This window comes from Branchiostoma belcheri, unplaced genomic scaffold, assembly GCF_001625305.1.
Source record: "Branchiostoma belcheri isolate BF01 breed outbred unplaced genomic scaffold, Haploidv18h27 scaffold22, whole genome shotgun sequence".
Classification (NCBI taxonomy): Eukaryota; Metazoa; Chordata; class Leptocardii; order Amphioxiformes; family Branchiostomatidae; genus Branchiostoma; species Branchiostoma belcheri.
The window spans coordinates 1,973,562-1,988,504 of NW_017803713.1; the positions used below are offsets into that span (position 1 = coordinate 1,973,562).

General features: G+C 41.2%; 2 protein-coding genes across 4 annotated transcripts in view; one reads left to right on the top strand and one right to left on the bottom strand.

The window, feature by feature from the left end:
• LOC109470325 (protein stoned-B-like) overlaps window positions 1–9,860 on the bottom strand; it is a 20,531-nt gene extending 10,671 nt beyond the window's left edge. For 2 of the 3 annotated variants that reach the window (XM_019769243.1, XM_019769244.1), the window contains exons 1-2: window positions 8,680–9,860; window positions 6,370–6,588 (exon numbers count right to left, since the gene is read on the bottom strand). In XM_019769243.1, the coding sequence (XP_019624802.1) occupies window positions 6,370–6,588; window positions 8,680–9,493 (1,033 nt within the window). In that variant the 5' untranslated portion in view covers window positions 9,494–9,860. The remainder of the gene's footprint in view (window positions 1–6,369; window positions 6,589–8,679) is intronic. The other variant, XM_019769242.1, reaches the window with a different exon arrangement.
• Window positions 9,861–10,797: 937 nt separating this feature from the next.
• On the top strand, window positions 10,798–14,902 carry LOC109470133 (centrosomal protein of 128 kDa-like). Its single transcript, XM_019768915.1, has 10 exons — window positions 10,798–11,128; window positions 12,184–12,519; window positions 12,917–13,003; window positions 13,155–13,272; window positions 13,603–13,646; window positions 13,768–13,830; window positions 13,952–14,043; window positions 14,344–14,416; window positions 14,527–14,643; window positions 14,897–14,902. Exons 2-10 carry the CDS (start codon window positions 12,340–12,342, stop codon window positions 14,900–14,902), a joined length of 780 nt encoding a protein of 259 aa, XP_019624474.1. The 5' UTR covers window positions 10,798–11,128; window positions 12,184–12,339.
• The last annotated feature ends 41 nt before the right edge of the window (window positions 14,903–14,943 follow it).

Consider the following 14,943-nt stretch of genomic DNA (forward strand, 5'->3'; position numbering starts at 1 on the left):
TTATAATTCTTGGTGTGGTGCTTACTATTGTCGGGACCAAGGTTAAGTTCGTTACTGAGCTTCGTGGGGGGTTTCGTTGTGACTACAGGGGGCATTTTGTTAATTTTTCTTGTGAGCAGGATAACTTTTGTATGTGTGGATGGAAGTTAATGAAATTTGATAGGCATGTTACTGTGGTGGTCTCCAAGATTGAGTTCAAAGATGAGAGTCGTGGAAGTCGTTATCGTCCCCGTAATAGGACCTTTTGTGTTTAGAAATCCCCCCACCTACATCTGCTTGGAGACAGCCGACAGCTGGATATAGCCGGGGAACCCCATAATGGGATGGGATCAAATGATGTTACATTGAGGGATTGTACTATAACTTCAGCAGGGGGAGGATAGGTTGGACATATGTCAGGTTATTTTCTACGGCCACACCAAGTAATTGCTATGGATGACGTCCACTGGAGACCATAAATCTAATTACCTTAAATTTAAGGCAAGCGCGCAATAAAAACACGAAGGGCCGAAAAACGAGATGCCTAGATTTGGAATATACTAACTGTAGAAGTACAAATGTTAGGACACAAAGAACACAAGAAACAAGTCTTCTATTTGTCATAAAGACAAATTAACAAAACAGCAGTAGTCGCCCTGTTCTGATTCTTTCCTTTATAACATCTTCTCTTATTATATTTTGCGGCGCTGTCGTGACACTTTCAACACAGTAAGAATTTCTTGAACGTTTTTTTTCCCAGTAACAGTCCAAACTCAAATAACGTAGGGGGGGGGGGCTAACACGGGTGACGACGCATCTGTATAATCTGCGGCAAACCGTTTCAGGGTGTTCTGTACCATAAAAATAGTACAGAGATTCTTTTGTTCTTTAGACCAAATTGATTATTAAAAGAGTGAAGAATACGCATGTTAATTTCTCTAGAACGATGTACCTCTGACGAAGACATGAGATCTCCGACCTCTAGTTACTGTTAAGTTTATTTTATTTTATTTTACAATGTGAGTTTACATGACCACCTCTTTGCACCTTATTTGAAATCATAATTTTCCTTTCAAACACCAGCCTTCTATAGTTCCTCTTCTATTACCATAATGAAAAAGTAGAGTAACTGACTTGTTCTTTATAACCTTGAGTAAGATAGATCACGATTTATTGTGTTCATCACATTTAAATATTGGGTCTTACTACCGAAGTATGTGGTAAAGCATTAAAAATGGCTGGGTAGAGACAACATAACAGTGCCTTATAATACTGTACAAGGTGAAATGAATGTAAAGACTCGCACTAATGAAACACTGCCCTCCTGAGACACTGTGTGACCTGAATTGTCACACTGCAGCTGAGCACGGGCGATAGATTTACAGCTCAGCGAACAGACAGCAGTTCCATCAAATAATTGGAGTGGGCACATTACTGTAAGTCTCTTTAGATTCGCGGGGCCTAAAGTTCGCGGTTTCGGGAAAATGGACAATCCGCGGTATTTTTAGATTCGCGATGTCTCCTTGGCTATTTTTCAAAGAAAAATTTGTAAAGTGTATATTTAAAATAATAAAAGTTCGTGTTCCGGCATTTATCTCCTAAAACGCGGCGCAAAAATTTGTTTCGTGCACCGCGCGAGACTGCCGGCGGTAAAGCTGACAATCGATCTGACGCACGTGTAAACAATTTTCTTTGTTCGAAAATAAGCGCTAAAATGCTATTTTCCACGACTACACATCGATACTCTAGTGAAGAAATGCATAATCGAAAGAATATATATATTACTAAGCAAATTTCTGCCGTCTTCGGCGAGATTTTGAACCCGGAAGTATGCAAAGGTCGCCTTCGATTTTGTAGGCCCACGGTGAGCGTTTCTATCCAGCAGAACAACAAGAAGAAAAAAACGCCCGCAAAGCAGGGCGCAAAAGATAACCAACTAACATTTCCCAGGTACCAGCCGTTATATTTTTCATAAAAATACTTGTAGATATGCCCGATGTTCCCGCAATTTTCAAGCGCCCGGGCGCGCATGGCCGGCGCTCTGCACGCATAGATTTTTTTCGGCGGTACACGGTTGACACGGCCAGTGCCGCAGTATCGCGATTCGGTGTCTCATAATATTATAATTTTTGACATCAGTATAAAAATTGGGTACTCAACATTTGCTAAGAATAAAGTTGATTTGCAGTGATTTGTGAATCGCGTGTGTTTGTGTTTCGCTTACCGTGGTGAATGCATGTGGGGAGGGGGCGCACTTACGCAAAACATATTCGCGGGGAAATAGATTCGCGGTACAAAGGTCCCCGCGAATGCCGCGAATCTAAATATACCGCGGAAATTTGTAGACTTACAGTATCATGCAGGGATAGCATGGATCTCATGGCAGCAGTCAACTCTGCCCTTCTGCATGGAACTGTCAGGATGATGTGGATAAGCCATGTTTTCATTCACAGGATTCCCTCCTATTGTGACTATAAGCCTTTTGACTGATGTGTTTACTGGAACACCTGCAGGTACATTACGTGGATGGAATGTAACATTTCAGTCTGGGAGTCAGACATGGAAGAGAACCTAGTGTTAGGGAAATCCTCCAGCAAAAGCCTCATGGGAAATTACTGGCAATTGTATTCCAATGAACAATGAACAAGCATGGCTGTAGATAGGTACATGTACATAACCCCATACTCTGATGGCACAAACATGTCAGGCACTGAAGGAGGGTGTGAACTGCAGAATTATTCATCCCTGCATATGTGCCCAGGACAGAGATTCCTAATACCCCTCCAATCATCCTTTGTAACAGTAGTGTCAACCTAATCTACCAAATGGACATTTCACCCCAAGTCCCAGTATTCTATGACAAAAAAACTGCAGTAGAAATTAGTCCTTTCATCAATGTCGTGACATACCATGCTTTAAATTATAATATACTCTGAGACATTACATCCATGAATCATTCCCACATGGCAGGTTGTCATAATATTGGACATATACACAGATCTTACCTCTTTTTATACTTAACATGATAAACTGTACATCCAAAAGTGCAGTTACTGGTCCAAGATGAGGTTCCACATTTAATACTGTACAAACTTAATGCATACAATGATATACATAAAATTGACACCAGAAATTCAATGAGTATGCCAAAATTAATATTTACGTGAAAATGTCTGCCAGATTTTGGATGTTGAATGAAATGGGTGAGAGAAAAAAAGGCTTTGAAGTTCATATATTTAGCAAGGCCAAGCTCCCTCTAGTTTGTATTTCTCACAAACAGTACCACATCAATCAAGTGTAGTTCCTGACAGGAGCTTCTGTGTGTATTCCACTGTGCTTCAAAGCATGTCCACAGAATGCAAAATTCTGCCCATAAAGAGCTCAACCTTGGCTACACAGAAAACCCATGGCTTTACCTACATATATTGTACCAAAGATATGTTACAATACTACATTGTTTTACACAAAGCCCCTCGTGAAAATAACTATTTTGATATACAATGTATCATGTATGTGTCAAGTTTGTTTTCCAAAATCAGCTTTCATTTGGTCGAATTTGTATAATTTTGCAAAACCACATATGGCTTTGTGGGTGATATTTCTGGTTGTCTTGGAGAACCCATATTAATAGTATATACTAGAGGCACAAATTTCAATACTCCTCAAATTACAAAGTGTATACGGTTAGAAAACAGGTCTCAAAGCACAGTCCGAGATTTTTTTGCATAAAGGTAATTTGTGTTACCAAAAGCTTTTGTCCACAGAACAGCTGTACCATTGATTACAACCTACTTGTTACAATGATTAGCACTAATGATGGGCTATAAATGGTACAGGGGACATGGACTGATTGTTGTATAACAAGGCAAGCAAAATACTAAGCACTCATTCCAGTCTCAACTGCCTTCTGCATTTCTACCAGTTTTTAATGTTATCCTTCCAAGTTCACCCTTACCAAGGAGCTTAAAGATATTTGCTGAGACCAGAGCCTTTTGATGTTTAATTTTTAAGGTCAAAAGAAAAAGGGTCTGAAACTGACGGATTCAGATCTAGAATATATTCAGTTTTTTTTATCTTACACTTAACTGGTTTGTCCTTTAAGACATGCATCTGTTGTCATGAGATTACATCCATGAATCATTCCCACATGGCAGGTTGTCATAATTTGGACATATACACAGATCTTACCTCGTTTTATACCTAACATGATAAACTGTACATCCAAAAGTGCAATCATCTTTCAGCCCTTGTTGTAGCAAAGACCTACAGATCAAGATGAACTATCTCCATCTTCACTTTTTCCTTCCAGCTTATCCGCTAGATCTCTCTTAGCATCCAAACCATATTCTGCACTTGAACTTGGAGCCTGTCGTCCATTAAGGGCTACCTCCAAGGCTGTACCTGTCAACATATCCTCATCAGTCAGGCCAACAGAAGTACCTGAGTGTATGCCTGCTGCTGGCAGCAGGGATGAAAGCAGTGAGATAACGAAACTCTGGGGGCTGAAGGATACAGGTTTGACAAAGAATTCTAACCATGACATCTGAAGGTCCCTAGATAGTCCCCCATTTATCTTTGTACAACAAGAGCACAAAGAACACAGCCTTGCAGGGACTCAGCTTTAGTGTTACTACATCAATGGAATGCCAGGAAGTTATAATCTTGATCAGACAGCATCAGATCTTCTAACAAATCTGTTAAAAATAAGCCACACAAGAGAAATACAAAACTAGAAAGTAACAATTGCAGGAAAAATATAGTTTATATACTAGTATATAACCTTCAAATGGTCTAGCTTAATGTAAAAAATACTGTCCCGTTTACTCTTACTCAAACACATTTATCCAGGCATTTATCCATGTTTTAGTTGAACCAACCTGATGCCACTGATTTCCCTGTGTGCAAAATTACTGATGAGCTATCTCATAATCTAAGCTTCTTACTAGCAATGACCCATTATACAAGGGTAATTTAGAAGAAGCTAAGGCAGCATAAAGTGTTATCATGCACATGCAAAGCAAGGATTTGATCGTACATTAAACTAATTTATTACTTTCCATTGAGGCATAAAATGTATTATATGCTTCATAATCATCAACCTGAGAAACGATAACACCTAAGCGTGGCAGAGCATGGCAATCATGCAGAATCAATAAAATGAGAGATAAAGTTGTATGAAAGGTAGTGGTCTTACAGCACTGCCTAAACATTCTGCCCCATGCACTGGAAAGCCATTACTTACACCTCACGCCCTATCTTCTCCTACCAGACCTGTAACATAAGCCACCTCGCAACAGCTGGCTTGTTCCACAGCTGGCTTGTTCCACCGACCACATTTAGATGCAGCAGAGCACACAGCCTCCTTGTGAAAGGATTGTTTTATGATCACAAGCCTGTACCTGGCATTATTTTCAGAAAAGTTATAGACTTAATGGGCCTGTAATAGAAGCATGTGGATGGGTACACACCGTCATGTTGTTCAATCAGACACTCTTCAACATGCTCAATACATCAAGTACTTAGGTCTGGAGCAGTCTTTGACTACATTTTTAGGCAAAATGAGATATCTGGAGACTATGGTGATCAATTTTGACAAAATTATTACTGATTTAGACAAAAAATTATTACTGATTTAGACACTAATAAATTATTGATTTACTTTAATACTTCCTTATTGATTTTGACACTATCATTTTTGCCATTGATACTACACATGTACTGTATGTCTTGCACATTTCTTGGGTTCAGCAATACAGGAAGCAAATCTTTGACTAAGTTTGCTAATTGCGGACCAAAGCAAACTTAAGCACTATTCCAAGAAAAAATTTAAGATATCTTTGCACTTTCAGTCTTAGACAATTATCATTAGAAAAATATCAGACCGAACTGTGTAGCAACTTTACTTATATTATGAGTGATTGATAACCCAAGTCCCCTGTGTTCTCTCAGAGCAGGTGGATTGGATAAAGCAGAAGTCATAAGGGAGGAGGTTAATTTGTCGATGAACCATCATGAGATCCATAATGGGCAGGCCTGGACATTATCTGAAATGTAAATACAGGGAAATACTGCCTCTAACCTACTGCTGACCTGACCTAATCAAGATAACCTGAATGTCTCTGGGTACTCATGTAGGCAAAAAAGAAATTTCACCCACCATCAAGTAAGCTTTAAACCTGTTTCACTACATGATACTGCTGTTCCAGAGGCACTCTAAGTAGCTACAGTAGATGCTAAGAGTTAATGACTTTGCAATAATGTTGATCAACCTTTCACTACTTCCATCAGCAGCCAAGGATATTGCAGATATATACAGGCTCGTAGATAATATTCTGCCTAGTCTGGCGGCAAACTTCCATCACATTTCAACACACTAAACCTGATGCCTACCTGTGGATGTGGCAGTGCTTGGAGAAGCAGGAGCCTGTTCAGGCTGTTGTGACTCAGACAAGACCCAGTCATCCTTGGCCGGAGACACTGGTGTGTGAGGGGTGACAGAGACTGTTGGAATGGCTGGTTGTTCTCCGGCACTCCCCTCTGGCAGACCAGGTTCTTCAGTTGGGGTTCCTGCACTGCATGTTGCCTGCTCTTCTGTAATGGTGCTTGTGGCTAGGAGAGAAGAACACCCAGATTTTAAGTAATACGAGTCAAACTGTACCACTGGTCACAAGGTTGACATGATGGAAGCCCCACATTTTAACTGATAAGTAATATTACTGCATGGTCAGGTGTTCCGAATTGTACCTTTTCACATAACTTATGAATAAAATGCATTAGTGATCAAAACTACATAAAAATGCTAATTTATTAAGCAACCAGTATAAAAGGGTCATCTGTTATCATTTTGAAGGAAAGCTCATCTGTCACCTACAAAGACTTTCCTCTACCAAGGAGTTACCCCAATGATTAGTATACTGAGTACATGTATATCGGTAGTACTAGTAGTGTAGTAGTACATGTATTAAGTATTTCACTAACACAGGGTTCTGCCAGGTACCTGGTCTGTAATTCTGTTATCTGATGGAGTTTCGTTGCTCAGGATGAACAAAAACTATGGTAATTTTGTAGTCTTCATCATCAAATTTTATACTACACATTGTATATCATATAGCATATGGGAAGGATTAAAAATTAGATCAAAGAATGCCACAGGGTAAGTCAATAATGCTGACATGACTGAAAGAACAAGCAGACCTATATCATATGTTCACCAACATAATTTCTAATCGGGTGCATATGAAATGATAAATGATGGGACCCAGATGAAGGTGAGGTGGAGGTCAGGCTGATGGCTATGCCTATATTGACCCAAGTTGTGCGGTGATCAGACTGCTGATTTTCAAAGGATGTTTTACCTTGTCTATAACATATAACACCCTAGCAATGGAAGGGTTAAACACCTTTTCTTTAAGGAACATTCTTTGATGTACAGTAATTAATAATAATACTTTTACTTTCTGCATACATATGTATGTAGTGAATTTTATAATTGACAAATGCTGGAGCATCAGTGGGGCTCTAGACTTAATGACACAATGCATTCACTAGCAGAATATTGTAGTCAATACCCACTGTTTAATGACTGAGTCCACATTATTGCTTGTACACAAGAAAGAAATACTCTATTTTGAGACTAAAATGGGCACAGGAAATACAACCCAATATCCATCCATTTTCAGCTCTTTTACCCTCCCAACACCAGAGACTGAGAGTAATGTTAGGAGCATCTGAAAACAGATGGATATCAGGCTACAGGAAATGAGTCTAGTATTTCCTTTACATTTGGATTTTGATGTGGGCTGAAATAAGAGGATCACATACATTTGTAAGGGCTGACAAAATTTATTCCGAACAAAGAGTTACTTTTGACTGCATCCTCATTAAACATTAATGCCACATAAATTAAATATTTCCCCTACACCCACAGATTGAATGGCCAATGCTACATGTTACTATTCTGTACCCTGAATGCTGTACATGTGTTCCTCTTAGCTAATAATAATAATTCAAGATGGCTCAATTGTGGTAGTAAAAAATGTCAAAGTCATTTCTCTATACATCAGACTAGATTTTCTATTTGACATTTTATTTTAAAAAGAGTAATTTCGTTTTATATCATTCTTCATTTAATAGGTCTATTGTACTCTTGATTTTATTGATTGTATACATGTAAGGGATGCCAGTTTAAAAGACCATTTCCCAAGGTTTCTTATTTTGACCCTAAACCTGCTGATTTCTGATGGGGTCATCTGTAATGTGTGACAGTCTATGACTAATTAATGTCGCTCCATTGTTATGCAGATGACAGTCACTACTGCTACTTGATTAAACCTCAGCAAGCTAAGCAAACCCTTTAGTAAATTTTTTCTTGGCCATGGTTATAACATATAATGTTTCCTGTCTACTTTGAAGAAAGCCTGGGAGGGCAATTTGTTCTTCCCAAGAATTGTTACAGCAAAAATTGTTACCATCAAATACAGTACAGGCCTCTTGAATAACGACAGGTTAACATGACAAACATGAGTTGTTTGAACATTTACCAACTGCTGCTGCGTGCCTGCAAAGCCTATAAATGTTACACCAGTTGGCAGATATGGCTACAGAAATTGAAGGAAAAGGAGAGAATATAAGAGATTCATTGCAGATATAACATGCACCTATTTGGGAAAACGTTGCCAAGATATTAAATGTGCACGCTACCTTTTTCCACACTGGCTTTAGCCTGTAGTGGGGGAGTTGTCTCGGTATTGCTCTTCTGCGTTTTCTGAGGGTTCTGTGCGACTTTCTCATCCTGTGAGTCCTGATTTCTTGTGGTCTGCATGGACGGACTCCTGGCGAACTGCTCCGCCACTGGTGGGGAGGACGGGGTAGTGGGGACGGACTGCGAACCAGTCTGCCTCTGCGCATCAGCTGCACCTTCTACAGCTGCTGAAGCACCCCCCTCCCCATCTGTCAGGCCCCCCTCCCCACTAACCAACCCTGTCACACCAATGGTCTTCACTGCTGTGCTATCCTCATCCTTGGCAGGTGTAGCCTCCATCGCCTCTGTTGCAGCACCCACCTGCCCTTCCTGTATGCCCTCCATTGCTTCTGTATCCTTTACTACCAACGTTTCACCTTGTTCCTGATGCATCTCAGCTCCCGTCTGTTCGCCCTCCGCGGCAGTACTGATAGCTTGTGTTGGCTCATCATCGCCCATAACACGGTCCCGCGGCCCGTCATCCCTGGGGCCATCTTCCTCTCCCTGTGTACCGTTATTATCCCCGCTAACGCCCCCGCCTGCCTCACTCGCGCTTACTCCTTCCCCTTCTGTGCCATCCACCACTATCTGTTCCAAGTCTTCTCCATGTTTAGCCGAGGTTGACTGTGTTTGACCACCTCCCAGATTTTCGTCCACAACCTTCGAGCGGTTTTCCTCCTCCTCTTCCCGGGGCGATCCCTTCTCCGCATCGCCGCTAGCCACTGCTGTTTCACGGGCGCCTACAAGGGCGGATTCTCCCCCGTTTTCTGCCATTGCACTGACTCTAACTTACGCCAAAAAACTAGTAGGTTCTCAGAACATAGTTATGTTCATTGTCAGCATTTCTTCGTCAGTGACGCAACTTAACACGGCTAGATAATGTAATTTTGTCAGTCGCGAAGGTCGCCGACTCGATCGAGTACCGCCATCTTGTTTTGGGCTCCCATCCCCCATCTCGCGCTTACCGAGATCACATGACGTCATACTCATCTCGCCAACCCGGCCTGGCTCAGGTGAGGTAAATTCCACACCTGTGCGTGTGCGAACCACCTCTTGTGTCAAACAGACATCCCATAAATTAGGTTTACATTTTCATCAAACGCATAAAACGACAATCTATCATATAAACACATAACTTTAGAACGACAGTCTATAAATTCTGTGAAATATCATACCATGCAAATAACAAGAACGGTTTGCTTCAATCTTTTTACAGTACCCTGGATAAGTTCTTGAGGCACAAAATGCTTATCAGTCATACCGAAGAATGAGTCATGTTTTAGAGTAGGATTGAAGTTTTGTGCGCCAAGACCAAAAAGCTGATCAGGTCACACCTAAAAAATGCTCTTCAGGCTAAGGTCGCTTCAATCCCGGAATTTGATTGTTTTCAGAAAGCGATCTGGACCGTGATCAGGGCAAAGGCAGTAGCACAACAGCTTTGCAGCTCCTGAAGTTGGACGGCGGTGGACACAACTTTTATTCTAAATCCATTATATCATGCATCGGACGGTTTTGCAGTCGATGGAGTGTAAACACCTTGCGAATTTTAAATGAGTAACATGAATGACGCCATTGGCACTGTGCGTCATGGGGAAGTCTTATAATATAGCAATGCCATTGGAGTCCCTCTAGGACTATACCAAACGTCACGTTTTTTTTACCAAGCGACCATGCTGGGCCAATGGTGACAAGGCTGGGCACAGTGATATTAGCTAGTTAGTTTCCGTAGTTCCAATCCCATACTAGTTGGAAAGCTTACTTTAAAGTAAGCGGGAAGTATGTGAGCCGAGAAAAACAAACTAGATGACACACAGGCTGGATGCTACCCCTACCAGGATCGGCAAGAGGAAAGCCGCAAGTGCTCACTCCGATCCCCCTTTTCGACCTGCATGAAAACCCATGACAAGACATAAAAAAAGAACGTGTCTGTAGTGGGGGCGTTGTCGCGGTATTGCTCTTCTGCTGAGGGTTCTGTGCCACTTTCTCGATCCTGTGTGCAGATTCCTTGTGGTCTGCAGGGACGGGCATCATATACCCTATAACTGGCACACAGTTATCCCATCTCTGAACCTAGGATTAAGAAAATTGGCTATGCAGTTGCCCCATCAACTTGCCCGAAGCCTCGATCTGTGTCAGCTTTCCGTCATTCGTCACCCGGCATTATCTAGTTTCAAATTTCCCGCCAGGTATTTACCTTCCCGTCATGCACTATTAAGGAGTATCACGTGATCAAGCACAGACATGGCGGAGCGGTCATTTCAAGTTTGGGAATAACGGCGACTTTTGCACTCATCCATTTTGCGCTACTTCTTGGCGTTACATTACTACAATCACCATATCAACACTTGCTTCAGTGGCCTGAAAGACATTCTGCGTGCCGTGCAGAACGCTAATGGATCCAGAAAAGTGGTACGTGTCCTGTAAACTGTTGCATGTTTGTCCGCTTGTCAAGATAATCTGGTTCGCGAAGAAGCTGACTTGACGAGATGAGACTCTGAACTTGTAAACACGAGACAACTGGCGATGTTCTTCATAATTTGTTTCCCATGTTTTCTTTCTATCGAAGGATTGCTCTCTGTAATGTGCACCAAGGCTTGTGATTTGGGAAAGCAGGTGTCACAACCTTGCGACCTGAGTTGAACGTACTACGAGTACGAAGCGTTCCGTCGTCTGAAATTTGGGAAAATTATTTTATAGATTTAGTCCAGACTCCAACGCAAAAGCTTCAACATTTCCAAGTAGATATATCGGATTAGCGAGGCTTATCCCTGTCGAAAATAAGACGTTTAGTTTGATTGTATACGTATTCAGTTGCTGTAACTGTTTGATTATTTTTGAGGTCGTGTAGAGTTCAGGAAGGGCATTTCAGTTCCGTAAACATTGCGAATACGAGTTTGTTTACTTTGGCAACTCCGAGGATCGAAAATATTTTGATTCCAGCTTTCTATAAATTTTAGACTGCCCGCCAAAATCCCACCCACCTGTCGACCCAAATTCCGTTAAATCATTCAATACCAACATCGGAATCATTTTCTTGTATTTCGTTACAGGCTGCGTTCAGTGTTTGCACCGTGCATGACAATTTTCTTTCATCGTGTACAAAAGCAATTCACTTTCATTGTCTGCACCGGAGAGATCTGTGACCAGATGTTTCTTTTGTTACCTCTGCCGTTTCTGAAACACCTATCTACTCGAATTAAGTCAAACTGCTACAATTGTAAAGTTTCCATGATTTGTCAAGGTTGCCACTTGGCAGAATGATGCAAAGTGACAAAAGGAATGTCGGTGGTAACAGGTGTTGTTGCCTGTTATTGTTACATTGTGTTGCCACTTGTTTCAAGCTGTAACCAGATCCTCTGCACACAATGAGAGGGATATGGAATAGAATACACGTAACCACCTCCTGTAATAGAGCGTACAAGAAGGAGATATGTATGTTTAATCCCTAAACACCTCTGTTCCAGACCAGTGCAAGAGTTTTGAGCCAGAAGCTCATTGGTTGGAAGCAGCCATGATTACTGGGAAATCCAGAGCACCAGCATCTCTCTATAGGTACTCAGACTGCAAGAACAAATTTCTATTATAAATATCCAGAATATCAAAAGGAGTAAACTTGAAGCATGGCAAGTGCTGATGTATCGAGTGAGGACGATGATTATGGGTCTCGCCAGCGCTCCAGGAGGGGACGTCGACTACCGGACCCCCCATCACCTCGTAGCAGTCGACGCGGCATCCTTAGGACATCTGCATCAGACAACATTGTAGTGGACAGAGTCGATAGGATAGCTACATCATTAGAGGTATGACAATGTCATCACTAAACTTGTTCATATATATACATTTCAAAGATACAAAGAAAAATTAAAGAGGTCATGGTCACTTGAGCATGATGTGTTTTCAAGTACATTTGTAGCAAGTTGCACAGTGAGGCTTAGCTATGGCTCGCATTTTTTAGCCAAATTATTTCATAACATCAACATACATCATGTATTTCCAAATATGCCAAGTTACGGTGCTAATTTTTGCCATTGTCAGTTTGATTGTCACAGCTTATTCAGGTCAAATAAAATAACAGCACAAAGTTCTGCCTCTTTTTTTCAAAGAGGATCTGAAAATCTAATCTCCATTTTCTTGATAACTTCCTGGATTTAGATTCAGTGAATCACAGTGACACATGATACTCCTTTTTCTGAACAGGACACCAACCGCAACCTGAGACGGATGGACAGAGTGCTGGGGGAGTATTCTGAGGTCTCAGAAGAACAAGGGACAGAGATAGACAGGGTAGGGTATAAAACTACTATATTGTAGTCTTTGTATGTTTTAGTACATGGTTAGCAATCCTGCTTCTTGGACCAGAAGGTCGAAAGCTTGATTTCTTAGTTTAATTTTCTATTCCATTTTGACATGTGGATCATAAAATACTGTTTTGTAGCTGCGAGGCAGACTTGCCCGCTCGGCCATGCGGCTGCAGGAGGAGAGAGTAAGGAGAACAGGCACCACACGAGGTTCCACCATGAGACCCAGTGAGCTGGACATGGCAAGCTCAGGAGGTCAGTTCTGTATCTGTGTCACTCAGTTGAACTGTTCTTTGACACAGCATACTAGCTTTGCAGGCTATGGCAGGTAGTTTCACATTGAATGGCTTGTCATGCCTAAGTCTTGTATATAACAAACATAATTATAACTTATCTAAGATGCTCCTGAATCTTCAGAAAGCTTTATCTTTCCAAATGTGAATCACGTTGATTCAGAACCAAACCTTAAATCTGAGCATCATTAGAAGACTCATCTCTATAGATCATATTGACCCTGACATCTCCATATAAGCTATGTGTTTATTTCCAAACTGAAGGTTTATTTTTCTTACTTTACATTTCCAGAAACAAGAAGATACAGACCAACGTCACCATTGAGAAATTATGAGGTATGGTAGGAGTAGGAGTTTCCCCAAATGACTTCTCCTTCATTTTATGCTTAAATCTGGCAGCTTCTCTCAATATTTGCATTTACCTTGATCATCACCATCTTATCATGATTTCTTTCAGCCCTCTGTGCCAAGAAGAAGAACTGGGTCAACAGTCAGGTTTCTCAATGGAGGAGATGATGATGTAAGGCCTTCCCATTCATATCTCTCCTTGTAACAAGTAGCCAATGCATCAGGATCCATTTGGTGCCTTTAGTGCTAAAGGCTTTTAGACAAATCCTCAGTAATGTCCTAATGTTCTGCAGATCCATGAAGTCCACCAGACTGTCCGGGACCTGACATCAGACCAGCTTCGAATGGGGGAGGACTTGGAAAGGGAAATAGATAGGAGATCGAGGTTGGTTGGCTGGTTTACTCTGGTAGGAAAGTTGTGACAGTTATCAGTCGATGCTGTTAGTCATCCATATAATGAAAGTTTCATGCTTCTTAGAAAAGACAGTTTGAGAATTGGGCATTGTTCTAGTAGATATTATCAAATTCAAAAGCTATACAGAACTTCTCTACCAGAACAGGTAAAGACTAAAGGTAAATAAGCAATGATTTTCCTCATTCTTCCAACGCACTGTGTATGTGTATTTGCTGTATGCTACATGGATTGTTGAGATTAATGAATGTCTGTACAACTTTTGTTTTCCAGAGCAGAGCAGGAGACACAAAGAACCTTACGGGAAATGTCAGACAGTTTAAGGCGATCCTCCACGTCTGAGTCTGTAAGTTGAAAAGTTTTAATTTTCCACAAACCATTTTTTTCTCTCCCTATGTAAAACTAAATGTTTGCCAAACATTGTTATTTTCTGCACATTGTCGCTTTATCATCCAGGCCTCGGAGCGAGTAGACAGGAGGTTACAGCAGATCCAGGACGACATGAAGGCCCAGCAGAGGCAGCTGGCACGCAGACAGGAGGAGACAGTCAGCATGTCTGATAGACTACGAGAGGTGAGTCTGATTGCAGCACATACTGAATATCTTAGACATGTCTGTTTTAGCTTTCTTCTTATTGGCTGGACATTGTCCTGTACATCTTAAACCTGGTGTAATCTGACATACTGATATTCCATGTAGGTGCAACCTTTCTGGCTATCTTGTATCTTTGTATTTCTATAAACATGTCTCAATGGTTGGGTACTTGGTGTGGTACTTTGTTGCTTTGTTAACTCTATAGTCTTTTGATCCTGTTGCTTGCTCTCAGAATTGATCAGCGTTCTGAAGTGTAAGCATGCATGAAGAAACCGCATG

Bases quoted from the DNA above. Each gene is read 5' to 3' on its own strand.
- LOC109470133 (XM_019768915.1), top strand. From the start codon at position 12,340: ATGGCAAGTGCTGATGTATCGAGTGAGGACGATGATTATGGGTCTCGC. The intron at 13,647-13,767 runs GTATGGTAGGAG...GATTTCTTTCAG, and splicing joins CACCATTGAGAAATTATGAG to CCCTCTGTGCCAAGAAGAAG. The intron at 14,417-14,526 runs GTAAGTTGAAAA...TTTATCATCCAG, and splicing joins GATCCTCCACGTCTGAGTCT to GCCTCGGAGCGAGTAGACAG.